Genomic DNA, 25,081 nt, shown 5'->3' on the forward strand with positions numbered 1-25,081 from the left:
GAGAATTAGATGTAATTGTACAAACAGAAGTCTGGAGGGAGAAAACAGCTTTTTAATATGCAACTCTGGAGAACTGGGAAGTATAGAGGAGTAATTATCTCTGTCACAGTCTGTTCATAACCTACTTTTAATCTTTAAGAACTAGACTGAAAAAAAATGCATTTATACCACATACTAATATATACCAAATACTAATATATAATCTCATTTACTTATAAAATCTGTATCAAATATTAAATAATATTTTAATTAAAATGTGCTGCTGCTTTTAAATTTGCTCATTTTTTTCTGACTGAGTCAAAAACTGTTTAGGAAACTCCTGGCTGTTTTTAAACGTCATCTCACTGTGAAAAGTTTTGCTTTAGGGTACCATTTCTACAGGAAGTTAGGAATGATTAAATTATAGGTACAGTGACCATCAACTCATATCACACTGCCATGGTATTGCGTTCAACTTTATCAAAGAGATGGTTTTTTTTAAAAAAGGATTTAGGCTATCTTGAGTGCATTCTAAAGACTTTCCTTCATCAACTGTTAACCCCCAGTTTGATGAACCATCATTGGTTATTTGTGAGTTGAGGGATGAGTACCCACTGTCCAGGATTTGACATACAGATAGATTATGTTGATCATACTGATAGCCAGTGCCTTCAGTAGACTTCTGTAAGCCCACTCAGGAATAAGTCTCAGTCTGACGCTTTCACAAATGAAATAATTTTATAGATGAAAGTAATTTCTTACTTCTTTTGCAGTATTTTCCTTTTTTCTTTTTCTAGTGAAACAACAGCAATAAAAGTTAAGGCTGCTTAATTTATTAGTCTGTGCAGTGCCCAAGTAAAAAAAAAAATCTTGTTATAATATGGACAGTTGCAGTAGTCACAACTGGCTTCAAGACTTTGTACTTTTTAATTTCTCCTTTCAGTTGTTATATCAGTCATTCATAACTTCAGAAATACACTGCAATATGACTAGAAATTTTGTGAGGCAATCAAGCCATTTATCATAAGATTACTAGTTACCTGGAGTTTGAGTTACTAAATACACAGATATAAATTTAAAGAATATCCAAAACAAACACAGATATCCAGAGTCCAGACTTCAAGGACAGACATTGCTTTTTAAATATCCATTTAAATTCTGATAAAATAAATAAAAGTTCATAGTGTGGTAGTTTATTGTTTTCAGACAGTTTCTTGAGGCCAGGAATTTTGGGGTAGGCATTTAAGGAAATAACCTTTTTTCATTGTTTTATCTTTTCCATTCAAATAAAGATACTTTAGAAGACTGAAAAAATAGTGAAAATGTATTCTGAACTGCAGATGAGATGAAGTTGGACTGTGACTTTAGTCTTTCTGTGTGAAGATCTGTATTGATTTGCTGCTTGAGATGCTAGACATGCACATGATGCTGGATTCTAGCTGAGGTCTGGAATTCAAATACCGTTATTTCCATGTGTTCCAAATGATGAGAACAGTGACTTTCATGACTCGGTAACAGCATTCCCTAAACCTGATTCTGATCTGTTTCTGCTTTGTATTCTCATCTGCTTTTGAAACAGAATATTTCACTTACATATGTGCCTCTCAAAATTTAACCTCTTTGAAACTTAATGCTGTAACTTATTTGTATTTACTAAGCAAAATGGTTAATAACCTTAGAACAAACAGTGCTGTTTCTGACTTGGCAACTTTTGGTTGTATGTTAATCTAGTCTCTAAAAAGTCAGTCCTCACAATGTCTTCCATCAGAAATTACTGTGTCTGAATTTTCACACTTTTTTTCTTACTTTACCAATACCTTCATGTTCCCTTACAAAAACAAAACAAAAAAAAAGTAAAAAAGCCTATTTATTTGCATCTGAAATATGGACGATGGGTTCTAAATAAACGTGCTTTGTCCACACTACTACAGCTTCATGTTTTGAAGGCATAATGTTAATTTCTATTGCCTTTTTAAAAAAAGGAAAAGAAAGGCAAATACACCACTAAAAATGAAACATAAATATTGTCTTTTATTAAGGTAGATAATGATTTTGGAAGATTTTAGCAAACACATCTGAATGACTTGTCAAAGAGGGAATGTGACTAGGAGCATATCATTGCTTCCAGTTTTTTTCAGATTTAAGAAAAGACATATGTTTGCAAGGTAACACCCAGGCAGTAGATTGTGTGGTAGAAGTGCTCTAGTTTGCAAAGCAACATAATGAGCAGCTAGTGAGGGTGGTTTTCCCAGCTGCCAAAGGGTTTCACAGAGTTGTAATGACTGCCATGCTACTGTCAAGCTGTCATGGACTAAATGAAGGTTTTAAAGCATGTTTGTTTGGTTCGTGGGTAGCTGAGGGATTTTTTGAGTGTTCTAGAAATGCTAGCATTTTCCTAAAATACCAAGACACAAAAGCTGAAATGCAACCAGATCTGTTTGGCTGTGCGTAATGAGCGTGAAACCTAAAGGGAGAACTGCTGTTTTTCCAAAAGGATCACATCGGCTTACTTAAGACTGAATTTCTACTTAAGGTACTAATATACCCAAGACCCTTTTATGAGCTCTTTTGTAGGAGAGGAGCCTTCTCGGCCTTTAACCAGAGTTACTTTGTGCTAGATGGTATAGAAACAGTTGTCTAATCAAGATGGTTTTTATAGTTGATAACCAACAGGCATTTTTAAGAGTTACCAAAGCTTAAGCACTTGACTTGATCTTCTTTTGCTGAAGTGTAAAGTACTAATGGCTCCAGCTGAAGACAAAGCTGCTGTTCATTGATTATTAAAAGTGCTATACAGAGAAATTTGGAGAATTGGATTTTGGAAATGTCAAATCAGCCAAACAGTTTCTGGAGTTGTTGAGATGAGACATTTAGTGTTTAACTATTGTCTCTGTAAGATTTGACATTTTCACCTTGACACATGTAATGACCCCTGTTTTCAAAAGCACAAGAATGTATGTCGTGTAGAAGCCTACAGAGCAGTGAGAAGTTTGCTGTATTAAACTTTAGGGCTACACATCTCATAATTGATTATCCATGAGATTCTGAGGGGGGGAAAATAGTGTTTGATCACATAATTGTTCTGTCTACTGCTTCCTAGTTTTGAATGCTTTGTTTTGCAGTGCTAGTAGTGTTGATTCTGTATGTGGCTTATATTTAGTATGCACAATTTTTTTCTTTTTAATACATAGTTCATTCAGCAGTAGATGATTGCCTGTTTGGAATGGAAAGGAACTAATCCACAGACCACAAAACTTGAGCCCGTATTAGCCTTCTATTAGTACTGCTTTGTTAAAAATATGTGAAGCTTGGTCTAGCAGAATGCTGTAGAGTCTGCCAAAGTGATCACTGGAGTTGACAAAAGATACATGACTAAATATTAGGGTGAATTTAGAGAAGGTCGGGACATAAGTTTATGCTCTGTTCGTGTAACCTTTGAATGTTTCCCACTCAGTGATGTGTAAACTTGCAGTAAAATCAGAACCTGTACATACTATGTAAGTATAGGTAGGATGGCAGTCACCTTCGCATTATTGATACTGTTAGGCTTGAGTGCATAGGCCGTTGAGCAATCTATGAATCCTTAATACTAATCTTACTTCCAGTAATATCTGACATTTCAGTAGTTGTTCTGATCTAATTTTTCTACTGATACCACATTGATTTTCTCTGTTCTGTGCCACTTGATGTGTGATTCCAAATTGCATACTGCACTAATTTGGTTCTCAGTGCTTCATCTGCTGATCACAATCTGTTTATTACATTCTTATCAATAGTCTGGTCAATATTAACTTTTTAAATTTACGGAACTATGAGGTATTATGTCAGTGTTTACTTCCTGTATACTGTGCCCCTGAGTGCAGAAGTGCGTGCAGCATATACATCTTCAGAGTGGGAAACCTGTTAGTATTCCTGATAATTTGGGTAAAGGCAATCATTATTATTATTATTGTTCATATAACACAAAAATAAGCAATCTTACTATTAAAGTCTTGATTAGTTTAAAGACCTTGAACTGCCAGCATCTAAAAGCAAAGAAAAGTCACCTTTTCAATAATACTCCTTCTGGGGAACCATATGGATAGAAAGATTTTTGGAAATAAGGAGTTTAAGGAGAAAAATAAATGGCACAACATCTTTATTAGATGGTGTGGTACAGTGATTCTAGAAATTATTTCCTCACTAAAGTGCAAATGTGTTTGGAAGTGACTTAACATACAGCAACAGATAAATAAAATGTAAATAAGATACAGAGTATGACTAAAGAAAGTACCAAAAACTGCTTATAAAACTTTCATGGAGGATTAAAGTTATACAGGTGAAATTTATTTTATTTTTTATTTTTTTTTTTAGAGAAAAAAATCTAATACAGGAAGCAAATTTTTCTGCTGTTGAAAAGTTAGCTTTAATGTTGAAGTACTCTTTGAAAACCTGATGCTGAGATAAGGATACAATAATTGGAGTGGTTTATGTTGACTTCCATTACTTACCTTGTGGTTTTTAACATGTATTTTGTTTATAGGAGGTAAGATCATTATTTATGGTCTTTGTGGTACATAATGTTTTTTGGAGAGGTTTGAGCAATTTTTAGTTCCTAAGTTCCTATTTTTTTGAGACTTGTCTGATTTGCTAGGTTTACTGTCTCAATGCAGTAAGTGCATTTACTTAGGTGTGATGGGAAACTGGGAATTGAATGTCATAGATGTTGGTGGTGTTATACAAGTGTGACCTGCATGTGACATGTTGTGAACAGACTGAAGAAACTTATATTATTTTTCAGTCAATCACCAACATGAAAGTCAGTCTAAACTACCAGTTTTTTTTAAAAAAAAAAGGTACATAAATGGCTTAAACTTACATGGAGATACTGTGGGGTTTTGTGTTTGTTTTTCATGTTCTCTTGTCTAAAATGATGAGAAAGAAATTAAGAGGATGGGTATGAGAAACCTCAGCTAATTAGTGTGGGAAAAGAGAACAGCAAAGTCATTTTAAGAATACAGATGGAAAGACCTTTGATTTAGTTCTGGGTTTTTTTGTTGGTGGTGATGGGTTTTTTTACAGAGAATTGGCAACTTAAACTGAGAATGGCCAAGTTACATCTAATTTTGTGTAGTATAATGCTTGTTTAGCATCATACCATCATTCTGACAATAAGGAATGTGCTTTTCAGTATGATGTCCAGGAAAGGAATGTTTTGTACTGTCAGAGTCAGTGACATGTATTTACTTTTTGGGACATTATAGAAAATATACCAGCAAACGAGCTACGGTTACAATGAATTAAACAGCATGTTCCTGAAATACTAAGCCCGTTTCAGGGGTTATTTTTGTTTTCTTTTATATGTTCAGTGACAAACAAGAAGCCAGCTCAGGCGTCTATTACGAAGGTGAAGCAATTTGAAGGCTCTACATCTTTTGTCAAGAGAACGCAGTGGATGCTTGAACAGCTTCGGCAGGTCAACGGTATAGACCCTAATCGGGTGAGTTTGAACAGTTCTAGAAGATGAAAATTGACCACTAAAGAAATAATGCAGTGGAATATGTGAAATAGACTTTAATGGGAAAGATGGGAGGAGGCCAAAGCTTATAGTGTATGTAGCTTTTCTTCCTGTCTTTCCCTACTTTTCTTCCTACTCACTCTCTTCTTTGTGAAGAGCAAAATAAGAGCCTTGTTTGCCTTCTCTTCAGCTATAAGCCTCTTGGGGTCCATTTTGGCATGCAACTGTGCTGTAAGATAGAGCAGTAAGTAGAAGCAAGGACAGCAGAGGTTACTGAGGTTCAAGCTTGTGAAATATTGTGAACCTTGCATTTTTTCTAGGACAGTCTTCTCCTGAGGTCCTTCTACATTTCATTTTTTTTTTTTTCTACGAAGTGTAGTAGTGTGGTTTTGTTTCCAATGGCATGTGAACGCTGATTTAAAACAAAACAGAGACTAAATAGTTCTGGAATATTCCTTTAATGTGGAATATACAGATGGCCTTGAGCTGTCTCAAGACAAAGTCATATTAATATGTGATAAGCTCATGAATACAAATCTTCAGTAATAAACAGAATTACAAGTTAGGAATGTGGATTATACTGTGTGATCACAAAGTGAATTACTGTGTTCTTGGTAAGGCAAAATATGTTTGTGACTAACCCCTTTCTTTGTTCAAAGCTGTGCTATCATCAGTCACCTAGGCTTCTTAACAGTGGTGCAGCGAATTCTGTTACCATCAAGTACAGTCTTTTGTGCAAAAAGGAGCCCTCTGGCCACTGCCCTATGGAATATAAGGGGTGGAATTGTATTTTTGCTGGGTAAAGGAATAAGGAAAATGAAAACAATGACAAATAGGTAAGGGATATGAGTTTTAGGCTCTTTCGCAGCATCTCGTATGCAGCTATGTAAATAACAGATACTCGGCATACTCTCAGACTGAAAGTCCTATCAAGTTTTAAGCTTAGACGTGTTCCTTTCAAACTGATCTTCCTGTGAATTCCTAGTGTCCTCAATTCAAAAATTATATTTAGCTGAATATATAGCAATACTTCTTGCATCAAATCCTTTTATTTTGGCAACTATGCATGGTACAGAGCTGGGCTTTCATTTGTTCTGGGAGCGCTCTTTTGTTCATGTTATGCCAAGACCTATACAACACTTCATGATAATAAATTAAATGCAATAACTAGGATTTGCTACTTGTTTTCCTTCTTTGTTTGAGCATCCAGAGCAGAATAATATCTATAGTGTGAAAGTAGATTTTGCGCTGAGAGGCACAAATCCTTGCATAATGTAAAAGACACAAGTAACTATATTTCTGTAGAGAACAAGAATTTCTTATGAGATTCCAACTTTCAGTTTTGTGGTCCGAACAATTTTGTGTTCAGGCATTTTTGTCATGGCTGAATATTACTCAGTAAAAATACCTGCAAGAAAAAAGCTTCCTGCCTCGCTTTTTTTGCATCCAAAAATATGCAAAGGAAAAGTAATACCAGGGTGGTCTTGAGATATATGACCTTTCTGCTTTTTTCAACATAATACCTTTTAAAAATAATATCTCTATATCTTTCTCCAAATCATTTGTAAAACTGGAATAATAATAGTGTGTTGTTTTGGTTTTTTTTCTTCTAGGATTCCCCAGAATTTGATTTACTATTTGAAAATGCTTTTGACCAATGGGTAGCAAGCACAGCTTCAGAAAAATGCACATTCTTTCAGGTCCTACATCACACTTGTCAGCGATACCTCACAGACAAGAAGCCAGAATTTATCAACTGCCAATCTAAAATTATGGGAGGTAAGTCAATCAAAGTAGAGTACTTTGTGCGGATTTACATGTGAGCTATTCTGTGTTCAAATGAGCTTGCAGCCTAATTATATCTTGAAGTCATGGGTCTGAATATGCTAACTTCACAGTAGCAAACTTCAAGGCTTCAGCATTTTTCAGTCAAGCACCACTTCACACTCTTCCGCTACCTTTACTCTCCTGGTCTTCAGTTCCAGAGGCAACAACCCCTACCCACCTGGTGAGAAGTTATTTTCCTCCTTCTTTTTAGCAACCATGATTGCTGTTTGTCTCTCTACTTTTGTTCATCCAGAAACATTTCTGGATGGTCTGAAAATTTTCCTAGTAAAAGCCTGTTCTGCATTGCTATTTCCTCACAAGTCTATATACTAAACTTCCTTTTTTTTATTTTTTTTTTTATTTTTTTTAAATTTACTTTGATCTTGACAGAAAACAGAGTTTTGTTATGTTTCATAAGTCACAGATGTTAAGGTGAATTTCCAGGGCTACACTGAAAAAAAAGTCTGGTTAGGTAAAAAAATAAATCTGTCAATATGTAAAATTGGTATTTACCATCTACTACCCAACCAACAAAAACTATTTTTTGGGGAGGATTTTCACATATTTCACAAAGCATTCTCTAGGAAAACAAACTAGTTTAGTTGTTCCCGTAGACTGAAATTTCTGAAAATAGTTGTCTTTTTGTCTGCTTTAAAACAGAACAGTTTTTAAAACTGTTACACTGACTGTGTGTCACAGCTGGAATAAAAAATTGCTTTTCTCATTGAGTCTCCAAACTGTAGAAGTGCAAGAAAACTTGGGGTTTTTAGTTGTTGTTCCTTCCCCCTAATAGACATCAATCAGAAATATGGAGAGCCTTACTCAGTTCTTTCTGGTAATTCTTTTCTTTCATAAATCTAGCATATGCTCCTGTACACTATGATCAGAACTATATTTTATGCAGCCACCTTTATGTGTTCTTTTTTCTGGCTGTTATTTTGTCTTACATACCTTTCCTCTAAAACACCCAAGGTAAACTTGAGGAAGGGGGAAATAATCTCCAGTTTGGTGCTTACATTTTAGCTACTGATGCTCATGTTACCACTAACTTTTTCTTCATAAGTCAGAACTGTTCTGTCAATCATCCTTTTAGTGTCTTCTCAAACTAAGAATAAAGGAAGAAAATTTCTTGCAACTTTCCTCTCTTGTTTCTTCCCTTTTCACATTATTAGAATTTCCTTTGTTTTCTTTTTGGTGTGGTGGGCAGGAGGGAGCAGCAGTTTCTGCACTGATGAGAGAAGAGATACTCTACAATTTTTCTATTTCATATGGATGAAATCTCTTATCAAGTTTTTGTTTGGCATCTGTTTGCTAACAATGCTCACTTCCATCCTTCCTGCTAGTAAGTCAGTATTAATAAACTACCACACACCTAAGCCTCTGAAATCTTTTTGTTCTGATAAGATTGACCTGTCCAAAATTTAGTTCCTGATTCAACTGACCCAAATATGAATCTTTATCCTAAACAAGTGTCAGCATAGTGAAAAAAAAAACAAAAAACCACACACACACAAAAAAAAAAAAACCACACAAAAAACAAACAAACAAAAACCACTGAGATTCGTAAACTTCTGCTTGAATTCTGCTTTTCTAACACACACTAGACAATACCATGTCCATGAGGCATACCCACATTCTCTGTATTACAACTTCATAACTATTATAAAAAGGCTTAGTCAGCCATCATCCGATACCAGATGGTGACGATTTCCATATTCCTTGCCTGTCATTTGGGCTGTGCACAGATGCAGTCTGTGTGTGTACACACACAGTACAGACTGTGGACGTGATACAGGGCCAAGGACTAACAAATTTCCTCATTGATATATTGCTTCTGCTCTCTTCTCGCTGTCCATTTTCTCCTCACACTGGGTTACAGACTCCCTGTAGATAAGTTTAAATTTGACAGAATCTATAATAACTGTAAACTAAATGATAGTTGACCCTAAATTCTAGTGACTCTCTGTGTGTCAGCCTCACTGAGCAATGGGAAACCTATCAATTTTTTTTTTTTTAAGTCCTCATTACAAATCACAGTATCACAGTATGTGATATCAATAATTATAAAAGGTAATGCAATCATATTATTGAAAATTGTCTTGTAATATGTAAGGTGCAATAGTCTGTTTAAATATCTGCTTTTCCTTTGAGTATTTAGATTCATATTCTTAATGCAATGCTAAGTTTTCTACAGAAATACCACATCTATACTATAATTACAAGCTTTATGGGTGTGTTCATGCATACAGATAAATTCTTACTCAGTTCCAAAAACACTCTTCTAGCACCAATGCTGGTAATTCTTAAAAATACAGAAAATTAATTTTGGGAAAAAAAAAAAAAAACAAAAAAACAAAAAAAATCTGTGCTTTTCAAACTAAGTTTTTAAAGGTTTTTTGTGCAATGTTGTTTAGCATTTTTCCTAATGTTCTAGTATACAAGGGTCTGGAGGAACAGCCAGTTTAGCCTGGAGAAAAAGAGGCTGAAGGGGGAGACCTTATCTGCTCACTACAGCTACCCAAAAGGAGGCTGTAGCATGGATGCTGTTGGTCTCTTCTCCCAAGTAGCAAGTGATATGATGAGAGGAACTGGCTTCAAATGGTGCCAGGGGAGGTTTAGATTGGATATTAGGAAAACATGCCTTCATAGAAAGGGTTGTCAGGCATTGGAACAGTCTGCCCAGGGAAGTGGTTGAGTCACCATCCCTGGAAGGTGTTTGAAAACATGTGTAGATGAGGTTTTTAGGGTCATGGTTTGTACGTGGACTTGGCAGTGATAGGTTAACAGTTGGATTCGCTCTTAAAGGTCTTCTCCAATCAAAATGATTCTATGATTCTATATTTCACTAATCTTTCCATCATCTTCAAAACCTTTTGCATTACTTTATATTTAGATGTATTTATTTAGTGGAGCCATGCTTCCTTCACTGATTAAAAATAAGCAAACTACTGTCATAGCAGCTTTGAAATATCACCCACTTAAAGGCAAGTCTCCTTGGTAATATGTAATACATTGAAGTTAGTTCATTGGATTATGTTATAGACTATTACTTTGAGGTGAACAGGGTAATTACATGACCATGAGCAGCAGTTCAGTGACTTTAGAAGCTGTTCTGTGAGTTGGTAGTTGGCAGGCTTGGACACTGGGGAGACACCTGCAGTTCTGGTCCTCTTTTGAAGTCCAGTGGTGGGCCAACTGTGTATCAAAACTCTGTGTATCAGAGTTTTTTACAGAAAACACAGTGAAATGTGTTGTTGATCTCAAATTCATCCTGACTGGAAAAAAGTAAGGTCCAACTGTAGTTGAGCAAACCAAAAAAACATATACATGAGAATGTAGCTTGAAATTAATTAAATTCAGTTCGGAATTTGCAACCTGGCTTTTGTTTTGTTGTTATTGTTTTGTCAAGGTATTTTACTAATTAGCCAAAGCAGTATGTTCAAATAATTCTTAGACTTTAGTGTGGTCAGATTTCTGAATGAAGCATGCCCCTTCATCCCTTCTAGCAAGGCAGCATTTGTTTTGAGTGATACTATTTGAGCTTTCTAGGAGATGTGAAAAGCAATATTCTTTTTGGATGGTTAGTCAATTTAATTTCTAATATCCTACAAGTATTTTAAAATAAATTATTAAAAAATATATATGCATACACTCACATGCTTTATGGATGTAATGATATAGATGTGCACATCCTATAGGTAATGTGTATCTTGTAGCTAATGCATATTTTCAGAAACAACGAAAAAACTTCCACTAAAGAACACTTCATCCCAAGTGGGCCCAAAGATGAAAGAGCTTGAAAGGCTTGTTTACGAGTCTTATTGAGCCTTATTCCTTCCAAAAGAAAATACTCACTCACTTCCCGCTATGAGCCAGAGGACTGCTCGTGATTCTTCTTCTCCAGAACCACTTTTTGCTTCATTTTCATTTGAGTACCATGTAAGGATATATTCTGTAGAATTAAATAGTCTAGACTGTTTTCTGTAACTTGATTAATGACAATAGTAAATTCAGCAATAATGAAATCTTATTAAAGGTGTGGGTGCTAATTCTGAGAACAAAGAACAAATTCAAATTTAAGAAGACAGTAACAAGATTCCTCCCACTAGTATCTTGTTCTAAATATTTCAGTTTAGAATTCAGAAGAGTCTTCTCCATAGCTTATATGCATTCTGGATGTTATTTTGGAGAGAAAAAGCAGGCATTTGGGGGTAGAGGGCTTTTTGACTGATGTCAGAAATATTTTCCACTTCTGTATCTTTCTAACATACAGATTCTGATACTGGAATATGCCTAATTTGGAGTATCTTTATGTTAGATTAATTGTTACTTAGTGACTAGGTTAATCAGATTGTATTGCTTTTGTATCAATAATGTGACAAATAAAGTTGGAGAGGAATGGTGTGCAGAAATTTTATCACCTACAGATTGTGTTCATTAGAACAACTTAATTCTTGACATAACATTAGATTGACAGTGAGGATGAATTTCTGGGTAGAACCCTGTGATGCAGCATTTGAAGCTCTTCAGAGTTTAATTCTAGGCTTATAAGAATAAACAGTTACTGCCACCTTTAGATACATATTAAAAATGCATAATCCTTGGAAAGGAGCAAGATCTGAGCTTGAAGAAAGGTGGTAATCTTGTGAGTTGTTTTTTTTTTTTTTTGGTTTGAGTTTTGTCTTACCTAGATGATTTGGATTTAACAGCCATTCTGCTGAATTAATTAAAATATTCTTAGAAGCCCAAAGTAATGACATCTTTGCCCTGTAACCTTTTCTCTACAACAGCTGGCAGGAGTTATTAGTGTATCGTTCTTTTTTTCTCCTCCAATAATATATTGCCAGTATAAAAATAGTAATGAGTAATTCTTTTTTCATATGCTATTGACTTGTGTTATCTTACCACATTTGAGACCTGATCAGCATATAGTGGTGTTTACAATACTGTGCAAGAATAATGACTGACTAAAGGAGATGAATGAAAACTTGTCATTAGGAATTAGAATTGGAAGAAAAATAATTGCTCCCCTCTATCCTTGTCAGATACCTGGTAGTTGTTGGTTTCTATTCTTATCTGGTAGCCACTGAATATTGGGAAAAAAAGTGTGTAATTGAACATGTTATTTCTACAGGTTTTCACTTGTCAATTAACTCTGATGCACATGAATTTGACCAAAAAAAACCCAAATATATATATATATATATATATATATAAGGGGGGGACAGTATATTTTGGTGGTGTTTTGCCATTTTGAAGTTACTGATCAGGTGCATCTTAGCAATGTTTCCATACAGAAACAATACATTTTTTTGTATTCTATTAAGATATTTCTTGTCAGTGTATAACAAATATATAGTTGTTTGCTTTAGAGAAGATAAAGGCTACTCGCAGTCTAGATTAGAAATAAGTCTTCTGCTGCCAAAGAGCATTTCAGATGGTTGCTTTAATGCCCTGCATATTTGTGTCAAAGTTAATTCTGCTTACCATTTTTTTATTTAGCTGGATGGATTTTATTTATTTATCTTAAGAATAAGAGCCATGTGTTGAGATCAGAATGAATAAGAATAATTGACTGCTTGTTCCATAGAAATATTGTGTATAGTAGGAGCTCTAAATTAACTTTCTAAAATTAGAATCTTGGGCAAAAAAGTACATTATGTTCTCGTAAAATCTGTAGGAGTACATAAAATGAGAAGGGACTTTATCGTTATAAAGGTTGATTCCTTTTTGTTCTGTATAACTCTGAGACAATATCGTATAGAAAGCATTAAGCAATATGTTTTTTTGCCTTTTCTAAAGAATGAAGGTATAAGTGAGATGTTATCTTCAGGATGCAGAATATTACTGTATGTCATAGAAATTAGGAAGCTTTTTGGGTCAAATTACCAGATTTTGGTGTTCAAAGAGTGGAGTTCTGTGCTTTTGTAGTAATTACTGATTATCCGGGTTTCAGCTGGGATATGGTAAATTTTCTTCCTAGTAATTGGTATAGTGCTGCATTTTGGTTTAGAATTAGAAGAATGTTGATCATACACTGATGTTTTTAGCTGTTGCTGAGCAGTCAAGGACTTTTCAGCTTCCTGTGCTCTGCCAATGAGGTACACAAGAAGCTGGAAGGGAACATAGCTGGGAGAGCTGACCCAAACTAGCCAAAAGGATATTCCATACTGTATAACATCATGCTCAGTGCACAAACTGAGAGAGTTGGAGGGGGGAATTGCTGCTCGTGAACAGACTGGGCATCTGTCATGGGTGATGAGCAATTGCATTGTGCATCACTTCTTTGTTTAGCCTAGTAATAGTAGAAGTAGTAGTTTCACTTCCTTTACTGTCCTATTAAACTGTCTTTATTTCAGTTCACAAGAGTGGGGTTTTTTTTTGGTTCTCTCCCCGCCCCCACTGGAGAGTCGGGGATAAGTGACCGAGCAGCTGAATGGCACTTGGTTACCAGCTGGGGTTAAACCACAACAGTGATTCTGGAAGTTCCTGGTTGGTTGGACTTTCATTAGGTATAACTATTAGTTAGTGTTGAAAATATTACTAACTTAGGTTACTATTGATTTTTATAAATGTATTAGATTGGAGTTTAAAGTTTTCAAGTTTAAATAAATTTCTCAGTTTGGAAGAAGGCAAAGGTTGTAGTAATATGAAACTGATACAAATTTGATATTTCCTTGTTTTATAGCCAATCTGCAATATACAGTAAGGTACTGTACTGGCATCAATGCCGGTATTTAAAAACAACAACAGAAGTACATTTGAAATACAGAAGATAAGGTTTGCTGAAAGACATTTGTGGTCTGTCGATTTGGCTCTTAATCTCTGTGGAATATATTCTCCAGACTTCAATTATTAATTTCTAATTTCTGTAATTTTGACTGAACAATGTTTTGACTGTATTTTTTTATTTGAACTGCATTGTACTGTATTTTAGGCTGGATATTAGAAATAAATTCTTTACAGAAAGAGTGGTCAGGCATTGGAATGGCCTGCCCAGGGAGGTAGTGGACTCGCCGTCCCTGGAGGTTTTTAAACTGAGATTAGACATGGCACTTAGTGCCATGACCTAGTAAACGGACTAGAGTTGGACCAAGGGTTGGACTCAATGATCTCTGAGGTCTTTTCCAACCCAGTCGATTCTGTGATTCTGTGATTTTGGAGGCAGGAAGGTGGGGACATCAAAACTAAATAATGATGTTGAACCCTAGAAGAAACCAAAGTCTGTGAATGTAATTGACTCGAAAAATTATAGATAATATCGTATCATTTTTTTAAATGGAACATTTATTAGCGCTAAAACCAGATCAAGACAAAAAGATCAAAGGTAGAAAGAAAAAGAAAACCACTTAGCTTATGAAATTCCTTGCTTTAATGTACTGCCTATGTAAAAACATTTAAAAGGTTATGAATATATTAATATAGTCATAATTTTATTAATAAGCAAAGATTGGAAGTAATCTACTCTTCTGTTGTTCTTCTTATCATCAAGCAAACTAGTAATTATTGAGGCTTGGGGATGACTTCATTGTGTAGTTACTTCAGTTTCCTCATAGCAGTATTATGTGCCTTTGAGAAGGTGGTAATGTGTTCCACTAGACAGACCACCAGTCTGATCCACTATGGCAGTTCCATTTACTTATCTCCTCTACAAATAAAATACAATTTGTTTATAATGCAGTTCTGGCAAACTGTTGTTGTATCTGTAGTGCATTCCAGCACCTTTGAGCCATATGCTTGTGTGTATTTTGTTTCACTGTGTGTCTGTGCCTTGGTAAATATTTACCTAGGAAATTGCATTTAAACTGAGTATATTGTTTATTGTGGCTTGCAAGTTACTGTGCTGTTGGTTTTGGTGCATTAGAGGTCTGCCTAGAAAAGTGCTTTTGTGGAACAAAGTGAACAGCCTGTAAAAATAAACTTGATAGTGAACCAAGTTTCTGCACGTCAGTCAGGCCACTAATCTGATTCCGGGAGAAAGCGCAGTGCTACCTGCCACAAGAAAAAGCTTATGTGGGTCCCGTGTTGCGTTGCAGTGAGCACTAGAGAGCACATCCTCCAGCTATAAAGAAAGTTACTGTATTCCAGATGAAATGCAACTGCCTGGACTCATAAACTAGTTATGACATTGATAAGAGGTTTGCAACATCTTTGAAATGCTTGATGTGAGTAGCTGATACTTGCTGTGCTTCCCTAAAGAAAATTCCTGGTAAGCAGGGTGAAGAAAAGTTAATGTTTTTCTGCTTTACTGACTGATTGGTCTTAGCACACCTCAGTTATTATATCCACAGTTTGTTAATCCTGTAAGCCCACCTCAAGGACTATTTTAGGTGCTGCTTACCCCAGGGGTGGAATTTGTCTTGAATATAATTTATGGTAATAGTGGCAAAGCTATTCACTGCCAGTTTGACCCAAATTTGTTTTACTGAGGTGTCTTTTACTGTCTTGCCTTGTTTAGCTTTATTAGTTTAGTGTTTTTAGTAGGTTTTTGAAAATGCAAGTCTAATTTACACATAGTCAGTATATTTATCTGTATATAGCTATACTTCTGTATAGATAAAATGCGTTTGCTTTTCTGTATGTACTTTATAGCATTTTGGAATTCATCAGTATTTGCTTAAAATGAGCTAGGTGCGTGTTCTGTTTCGACACTTCTGTACCTTAATTGAGCAGTGAAAGCTGTCTTCTGGTCACCTTTGTGTGTAACCTTGCAAGACCAGCCAGAGTTTTTTCATCCTTAATAAAAACTTTTTGATCTAGCTGAGCTCTGGCATAGAACAGTAATTGTCCATGTTCATAATGACTTCAGAACTATTAGAATGCACACCAAAAAAAAAGCCTTGTATGATTGCCAAATGAAATCCTTAAAAAGGAAATCTGCACCACCTGGATGCCCAGCTGTTTCAAAAACTAAAATCCTCCTTTTCACTGCTATTTCATTTTGTGAAGCCATTTTTCCTCAGTCTGGAAAGTGGTTGCAAGTGGTGCATCAATAGTAACAACTGCAAATGAACTAATGAGAACACCTGTATGGGACACACCTTTGTGTGAATCCAAATCCAGTTCTTAATATTTGTGAGCTTTTTAAATCCTTGAGAATGAATTCTGTGTAAATTCTGAGGTTGCTTCAGACATGAAAACTCAAATGAAGCATTAAGTAAGTTTTTCTTAAAATGACAGTGCTCCAGCCATTTGTGACCTCATGTTCTTTGAAAATCCCGGAGCCACAAGCTCATTTGAAAAGCATTGCTTGGAACCACCTGGTGCTTAATGATTTTTTTTTTTTTTTTTTTTTTCTACAGAGTATCTTTATCTTTTTGAATTTTGATTCTTTCCAGTTTCAGTCAGAAATGATAGGACTTGATCTGTCTCAGAATCACTTCTTGATCGGCTGGGTAAAAATCGCATACGACATATTTTTCATAAACTGTAACTTTAAAAGTCCTGAGGCAGTGACATTACTGTACTGAATAAAGTCTAAATTATCTTCTCCAGCATTGTTTCTATTTCAAAACTCATTCTAAATATAATATAGCGTGGTCCTTCATAACCAGCAGGAATTCATTAGTGTTGACATTTTCAGTCTTCTGTACCTGTCTTGTTGACACAGGTGAGAACAGTTCAGTACACATATGCCCCCCATCTGGTTTCACAGCAGTGGCTCTCTTGCTGCTTTGATAGCGCACGTTATTTCTCTTCTGAAGGATTCTAGCATCTCCTTCATTTTCCACAGTTCCCATATTGGCATAAGAATGCGCAGAAGACCTTGTTTGAATAGTCTTGTTTACTAGCATTTACTTTTTCTAACATTTAGTTTTTCTTTCTGATTGTTCATATGCAATGTTATTTTGATAGTGCTGTTTTAGTTTGTAACATCTACAGTAAAGGGGCTGCGTATTTTGGTTGGGTTTCATTTGTTTGTGTTTTGTGGGGATTTTTTGTTTGTTTATGAAAGTCTATGGCTTACATTTTGCCTTCAACCTGGTATTTGAAACACAGAATGCGCCACTGCAGTGGCAGAAAAAAAAATCAGGATTGTTTTCCCTCTGATTTATGTTCTTGCAGTTCAAACTGCCTTTGAATGTGGCTGACCTTCCCATGTTCAGGGGTTCCAAAAAATGAATTGGAGAACAGTATTTAAATACTGGAAAAGTCCATGCTAAATCTGTGTGCAGATGAGGCAAACTACACCAGTTGAACTACATACTCTATCTCTAGACTTTCTGGAAATTGAGAGGAAGGAGAATAAAAACCGTTATTCAGCAGCTGGGATGTTGGGAGGTGATCCCTTTGTTCCACATGGCAGAAAAACATAATCCGTTCCAAGTCACCTGGAGTAGGACTTCCAGATTTAGAAGGCCAGTTAGAAGAATAAAGGAATAGAACAACTTAAATTGTTCCTTTATGTGTTAATACATAGTTAAATTTCTTCCCAGCAAAACTAAATGTACAATGCTATGTAAGTATGTTATTGCTAAACAATGTTCCTCTGTGTTTTCATCTCTCTCCTTTATTTCAGTTCAGTGTACTTAACTGTTTAAAAAAAAAAAAAATCTGCTGGCAATGCCATTGGATAAAATAGCCCATTCTAACTCCGTCTAATTCTGTTTCCCACTCACTAATTTTAACAGCCATTCCATCCTATCTTAATTAGATATATCCAGTAGCCACTTTTTAATAGAATGTCAGTTGCTCTTCGTCTTCAGCTTAGAAGAAAAAGCTGGTCTCTGTATGTCTGGCATCTTTCATCTGTTTTCCAGATGAACATATATATGAAAACTTCCTCCTAGCCCAGGTTTCTAAACTATTTAGATTTCTTTCCTGGGAGAAGAGATAAACTGAAATACAAAGTTGTAGACCATCACTCTAGGTAGGAGATAAGTAAGAAAATGTCTTCCAGGCTACTCAAGTCATTTGAAAAATAACCCCTAAAATTTAGTTGCAACGACTTGATATTTTTATGATTCTTTTTCATGAATTAGCATTATTGTTTAATATAAAATTTTAAGAAATAGAACACTCTATGTAGTCTGGATGATATCTTAGACCAAAGTGTTGGGGTTTTGCTGTTCATGATTACTTCTCTTGCAAAAGGATTGTTTCAGTATACCCACTGTGGCAATATAGTAAGTAATTTTTTAAGGAAATAGTTTATTTATTTTCTGCCTTTCTCTTCACAGTATTTAAACTCATAAAATGCAAACCAGATTGGATCTATATCACTTTCACTCATTATGGACTTTAATGCATTGCATTACAACCATGCAGCAGTAGAACATTGTGAGAGAAGAGGCTTGGTATGGACACCACTGTTTTGATTCCCAGGAGTGGAATCAAATCTGAGATGGCAATCACTTAACTTTCCCATTATTGAAGATCAGAAGTTGGTCCAAGGTACCAAAAGACCAGTTATGCTGAAGAATTGTGATAGATCCTGTGCTGTTGTCAGGCTACAAACAAATTCTGTAAAGATTTTTTTCTCATCTCTGCATTCTGTTGGATGCTTTTCTTTATTAAAGTAATATGTAACTGATGGCTCTGTGTAATATTTTCCATTCTCTTTCCATTGCCAGACCACTAATAGGATGTAACATCAAATGGTGGATGTAACATCAAATGGTTTCTTTCCCTCTTTGCTTTTATTTACATTTGACAAAAATATAAAATGAGTACCTTGGCTGGCTGCTGTTTCTGTTTACTATTACATGCCTTCAGTTTGCACAACCTGTATAAAAATATTCTTTCTTTGGTTTTTTTCTCTTCTACTTCCCCACTCTAAAGGTCTAGTGCTGCAATGATGCTGTAAAGCTGGTTATGGGGACAGGAAAGTATAGAAGGTAAAGTTCTCTCAGGTGTTCACTTAACTTGCAGTTGGGAAAGTCATTGCTATTCTGACCTGAACAGATTTTTAATATCAAATCCTTCTACTCCTGCTGAATTGACGTCAGTAGTATCTTTCAGACTTCCCTCCCCTCCCTTCAAGAACCATAGCAGACTCTTCCTTGTTCACTCAGAACTTCAGCTCAAAGTTATTTAGCTGTTGAACACCTGGATATTGTGATTGGTCTACATGGTTCGTTTTTTATAGTGGTGCAAAAGTGAAGGAACTTTACTCCATCAGTGTCTAATACAGAAAGTTTACACAAAGCTATGATGAAAAGCTCATGCAGACAAGTTGAGCATAGCTCTACTTAGTTTAGTAGAGTACTATCAGTAGTATAATGATGTCAGTCTTAAAATCAGACCATTTACTCGGGTCCTCAGGTGACCTTGCAGCATCTTCTGAACTTCATGCAGCTGTGATGATATTACTTGCAAGACCCTGGGTAGCTAGCAGTCCAGATCTGGAATGGCTATGTAGGCTGCAGTCATTGCAGGAATCTGAAATACAAGCACATTCTTCTCTTTTTTAGCTTTCTTTCCAGTAAATACGTTAAACCCAGGGCTAAAACGAAAAGTGGGATGTTACTCCGTAGACTGATTTTTGTGTTTGTTTATTTGGCATTTTTTTGTGGAACTTAAAATGTACCTTGCAAATCTAAAGAGCTGACATGAATAATGAGAGCAGAGGAAGAAACTGATCTCAGTTGTCAATGAAGTTTATCTTGTTTTATTGTTTGCTGATGAAGGTTTTGCAGCTGAACAGTTAGGATTATCATTTTGCCTCCTACATTCTTTATAATCAGTAGGATTTTTAAAAAGTATAATGTTATGATTCACAAGGTATTTTTTGTTAGTGTTAGAAATAACTTGGAAGCATCTGTTTAACTCCCAGGATGGAGATATTACTTAACTAGTAGCAGGAATAAAAATCTGCTGTAGTCTCATGTGACAACTGATATATCAAACCTCATTACAAGATTACAGATACATATAAAAAAATTGTATCCAGATGTAAGTAACATATTGAAAAGTAATGAAGTTATAAACTAGGGTTACATTATAACATGTTGTTACAGTATAAAATATTCTGAATTACTAGAACTAATGTAGGCTTCATTTCAGACGTTGCAAATCGGGAAGACTAAAAAGAATGGGATATTTTAAGAGGTTTATAGAGTTTTCAAAGGTCCTCATAATTGACTGTTTGTTTTCCCTTTTTTTTTCTTCTGTCTATATGCTTTAGACACAATACAAAATAAGATGGATTTTTAATCTAAAATGCTCTCTACTTCAAAATAATATGCAATATTTGCCTTCCTCTTTTTTATTCACAGCTGTTCTTGGCTACTATTTGGATTAATAGATATTAAAAGATTCATTTGTGTCAGAAGAAATTGCCTACCCCACATCGAAACAGGGGAAAGTAGTAATCAGTCTTAATCTGAGATCACTTCTTAGTCTGAAACCTGCATTACTTTCCTGAGCAGCATCGGATTTTTAGAAAGATCAAACATTGATCCATGACTTGAGAGTACGGCGACTCTTAATGCTGTATGGTCAGTACAGGCTGAACTAAGTGCAAAATATGTACCACTGGTAACAGTTACCAGACCTTGGTAAATAATTCTTCTTTTGAAGGTCGTAAACTTTCCAGACTCAGGTGCTTTCAAGGTTTAAGGCAAGGCGACAATAAACTGTGGCAGATGCGCTCTGTCGCTGGTCTTGTTTTTAACAAAAAACAAGGTCACCTGTTGACTGGTCTTGTTTTTAACAAAACCAGGACAGGTGCAAAGACCTACAGAACTGTTTTGTTTCCTTTCAAAGAAGGTGAAAGTCTATGGAAATCATTCTGTTCAGGCTGAGCTGGGAGATGTCTAAATTTTAAGGCTCAAGTTTTAGTTGGGAAGGATATTGCCCTTGAAAGACAAATTGAGAAATGGATGTTCAGATTTAAATTTGCAGCTTTAAGTGCTTCAAAGTTATAATTAAATTAATAAATCTAGCAAAAATACTACTTTCTATGAATGTTCTGTCTTTCAGATCACTAAGTCGTCCTTTCTGGCTGATAATTACAATACTGAAATTATCTAGAGAACATTCCATTCATGTGATACGGGAGTTCATTAAGTTGTGAGAGGGAATTATCTAATAGGATTATAATCACATAAATGCTATTTCTGTAATCTTCTACTTAATAACTCAAGCTGTTTAATAAGGCTTTCATATGGCTATTTAAGAGGCAAAGTTGTAGTGGAGAAAAAGATTTGCCTTCATGTCTTCAGTGCTGTGTTGCAGTAATGAACAACTATCTCAACTGCTTTCTTTTCTTCTTATTTATTTATTATTCTTTTGAACAACTATCTCAACTGCTTTCTTTTCTTCTTCTTCTTTCTTTCTTTATTTATTTATTTATTTATTTATTTATGATTCTTTTTCCTAACAAAATTTTTCAGTTTGATTGCTGAATCTGGGCAATATGTGGGAATGACCTGAGCCTTGTCAGCCTAGGGGAAGCTTTCAGACTAGAGAAATTTGTAACTTCCTCTTTCCCCTCTTCATTGGAAAAAAAAATAATCTGTTTCTAGGCAGTTAAATTCCCATCTGAATAAATGCCCGTTAAAAAACCTGCGCTGCCTGTGGTCACTGTCTTCTTTTTGAAGTGGTGTTTTCAGTGCTTAAGTACGGAGGGTGACAGAGGAGGTGGCTTTTGCAAAGTGCTCTCTTTCAGAGTGACTTATTAGATACAAGCTACATTCAAGTTGATTCTTATTGTTGACAATAACTGATCAAAACATAGGAGAAGTGTGCACAGTTAAAAGAAAAAACATTCAGACGTAAACATAGCTATACCAGTCCTGGATGACTGGGATGTTGCTAAAATATTTCCCTTAAATGTGTAGGTCCTAGATTACCAGACCACGTTCTGCCTGAGGGCAGCTGCTCTCGCACAGACAGTCGCAGGCCAGACGCTGCATTTTTCATTTGATGTTTTCAAACTCTTGACTGACTCCATCCTGACCTCGACCAGTTCTTACTCACTCTTCTTAATTCTTACACGTGAGCTACAACTTGATTTCAGCCTATGTGGTAACAGAAGTTGCAGATTTTGAATATACTACTTAAATACTCTTTTTGTAAATATGCAGATTGAGTTTGTAGCAGACATGAATTTACTGTCACCTACCTGATTTAGAAGTGTGAATCTGTTGACAAATACACTGTGTTATGTGCCTCCATTGTAGCAGGTTAGTGTATTATGTTTCTTAATAATAATTAACACTGCTTAATCAGAAGCTCAATCAGTAGGATTGACATAATGACTGTAAGCAGTCCATTTGTTTAGAAAAATACTGGGTTTTATCTTCAGGACATGTTGCTACCTGATTCTCCCACCCACCCTAAAAGAAATGTCAGTACTTTGGTGAATTGAACTTGAAACAAAAAAAAAAAACATTGCATCTGGAGATGTGTAAGCGCTTTGGATTGCCTTGAGAAAGAAAACATTAATATGGTTTTGTATCGGTTTTGGCTGGGATGGAGCTCATTTTCTTCACAGAGCCAGTAAAGCGCTATATTTTAGATTTGTGACCAAAATTTTGTTGATAACACACAAGTGTTTTAGGTGAGCAGAGCTTACAGCATGTCAAGGTCTTCTTGGGTTCTCATTCTGTCTGCCCCCAGCAAGTAGCCTGAGACAGGGCACAACCAGGGGAGCTGACCCACAGTGATGAGGGAGATACCCCATGGCATGTAACAGTGTGCTCAGCAATGAGAACTGGGTTGGGGTCACCTTTTCCCAAGGTAGCCATTGCTCAGGGACTGGCGAGTGATTAGTTTTGCATCATCTGTTTTTTTCTATTTTTTCCCCTTCACTTACTAAACTGGTTCTATATCAACCTTTGAGTTTTCTTGCTTTTGCCTTTCTGATTCTCTTCCCTCAACCCAGTGGGTGGGAGTAAGCAAGCAGGGTCAACCTACCACAGGCTTCAATTCAAAATAGATTTTTTTGTCTTATGAAATATAACTTTTTATAGTAGTCACTGTCTTTTCATCCTGTATGAAATCTGTTTCGTCTTTCTGAATATTCCTTACAGAAAAAATTCTGATTTTGAAAGAATTTGATTGGATAATTCAGCTTGCAGTCATGAGGAAATATAGGAACTACAGGATTTTGCCTACTGGTAGAAATATCTGAAAGGTTTCAACCAAAAAACCCGTACTACTTCTTTATGGGATGATATCAATGTCATAAAACTCCACATGGAAGCTGTCCCAATTCCGGTGATTTTACCAGTCAGCTCACTGGAAGCAGCAAAGCTTGCAAGCTTTTTCAGTATTCACACCTTTCACAGCTCTCTACTTGTGGCTCCAATAGAACTACATTTAAGCTAAATGTTTAAATGGGGCATCTCATGCTCTGACAGAAGCTCGCCATGGTGCAGAGCTGCTGTTCTTTGTTTTAATTGCACATTTGGCTCCTTGACAGGTTGACTGTAATAGTGACATTAATTGAGATCCTGTGGAATTCCAGAACTTTTCCAGAATGAGCCCCTTTAACTCCTAGTTGTTGTAATGGTTAAATATCACTGCTCAGTAAGGTTTATAGACTTTATTTGGTTTATAATCCCCAAGAACATTACCTTTTTTAGACAGCAAATTAGGCTTTCTTCCTGCAAGGTTTTCGACATTATTACATACAAAGTCTTTTCCAGCTTGGATCTTTACATATGAAGCTTTTTCCAAAGGTGCGAATTTCTGTGTATTTGGCCTGTATGTCATATACTGGGTTGATAATCTTGACTATAATTATTTATTATTGATATGAGCAGTAATATTAACTGTCACCATTAAATCTTATCTAATGTCAATTTCAGCATGTCAGGATTTATCTGTAAGACGATATTTGCCTAAAATGTAATAAAAGTAACAGCATAATTGACTCCCCCACCCACCCCCTGAAGGATTAACAAGATTTTGAGCAAAGTAAAATAAGAGACAAATTCCTACAATAAATTGAAGCAAAGGTATGTTAAATTAATTTTTCTGATTTTATTCCTTGAAATTTGAATCAGTAGTTTGATCAGATCAGTCTCTTCCTGCCTAGTGCAGGCACTCTCAAGAAACACTTTTCCTGTGCAGGACTTTTCTTCTTTTTCTTATCTTTGACAGATTTTCTGTGGAGAAAATATTTTTTGATCCTGTTTCTCCACCTTTTAATCTGATCTTACTTAGATCACCCAACAGAGTAATACTTGTAAAGCTTTAGATAACATTATTTCACATATCGTCTATGCAACATAACTTTCTTTAAGTGTCTGTAAGAACATTTATCTTTTCAGTCAACACAAATAATCTGTGTGTATAAAAGCATTTATATTAGTTTAGTTGTTCAAAAGTATGAATAATTTCCTCAGTGTTACTATGGACTACCGAATAAAACAGAAGAGAATCTGAGTAGATCTCATTATCAAGAGACTCATAAAAGAATTCTTTTTTTTTTTTTTTCACTTTTATGGTCCCTATGTTGTTTAATGTCAGTATTTAAAATAAAAGAGCACTAGGATCAGAGATAATACTTCCATTTTCTTCCAGTTGTGGTAAGAAAGCTTATCCTGCTCAGCTGTCTGTGGAAGGGATTTCTGTAGTCCCTTGTAGGACCATGAAAGGAGGTTTTTTTGTAACACGGCTCTTTCTAAATTTAACATTTTGCAAGCCACATTGAGAATTTGGATATGCCTTCCTTGTTAGCAATGAAAATATTGAACTGTTGAACCCTGAAGGTAATTAAGGTAATTTTTTTTTTTTTAAGATCTCATCTTCTCGAAGACACAAAACGACATTAGGTTAAAAAAAAAAAAGTCTCATTATGACTGTCTATTAAAAAGAGTAGTGAAT

General features: G+C 35.5%; 1 protein-coding gene across 6 annotated transcripts in view; it reads left to right on the top strand.

Annotated features, from left to right (window-relative positions):
• STXBP6 (syntaxin binding protein 6) overlaps positions 1 to 25,081 on the top strand; it is a 133,103-nt gene that overhangs the window by 92,713 nt on the left and 15,309 nt on the right. For 3 of the 6 annotated variants that reach the window (XM_065064168.1, XM_065064170.1, XM_065064173.1), the window contains 2 exons: positions 5,328 to 5,458; positions 7,090 to 7,255. In XM_065064168.1, coding sequence (XP_064920240.1) covers positions 5,328 to 5,458; positions 7,090 to 7,255 — 297 coding nt within the window. Of the gene's footprint in view, positions 1 to 5,296; positions 5,459 to 7,089; positions 7,256 to 18,483; positions 18,820 to 25,081 lie in introns of those variants that run through there. The other 3 variants (XM_065064171.1, XM_065064172.1, XM_065064169.1) reach the window with 2 other exon arrangements.

This window comes from Columba livia, chromosome 5 (genome assembly GCF_036013475.1).
Source record: "Columba livia isolate bColLiv1 breed racing homer chromosome 5, bColLiv1.pat.W.v2, whole genome shotgun sequence".
Lineage (NCBI taxonomy): Eukaryota > Metazoa > Chordata > Aves > Columbiformes > Columbidae > Columba > Columba livia.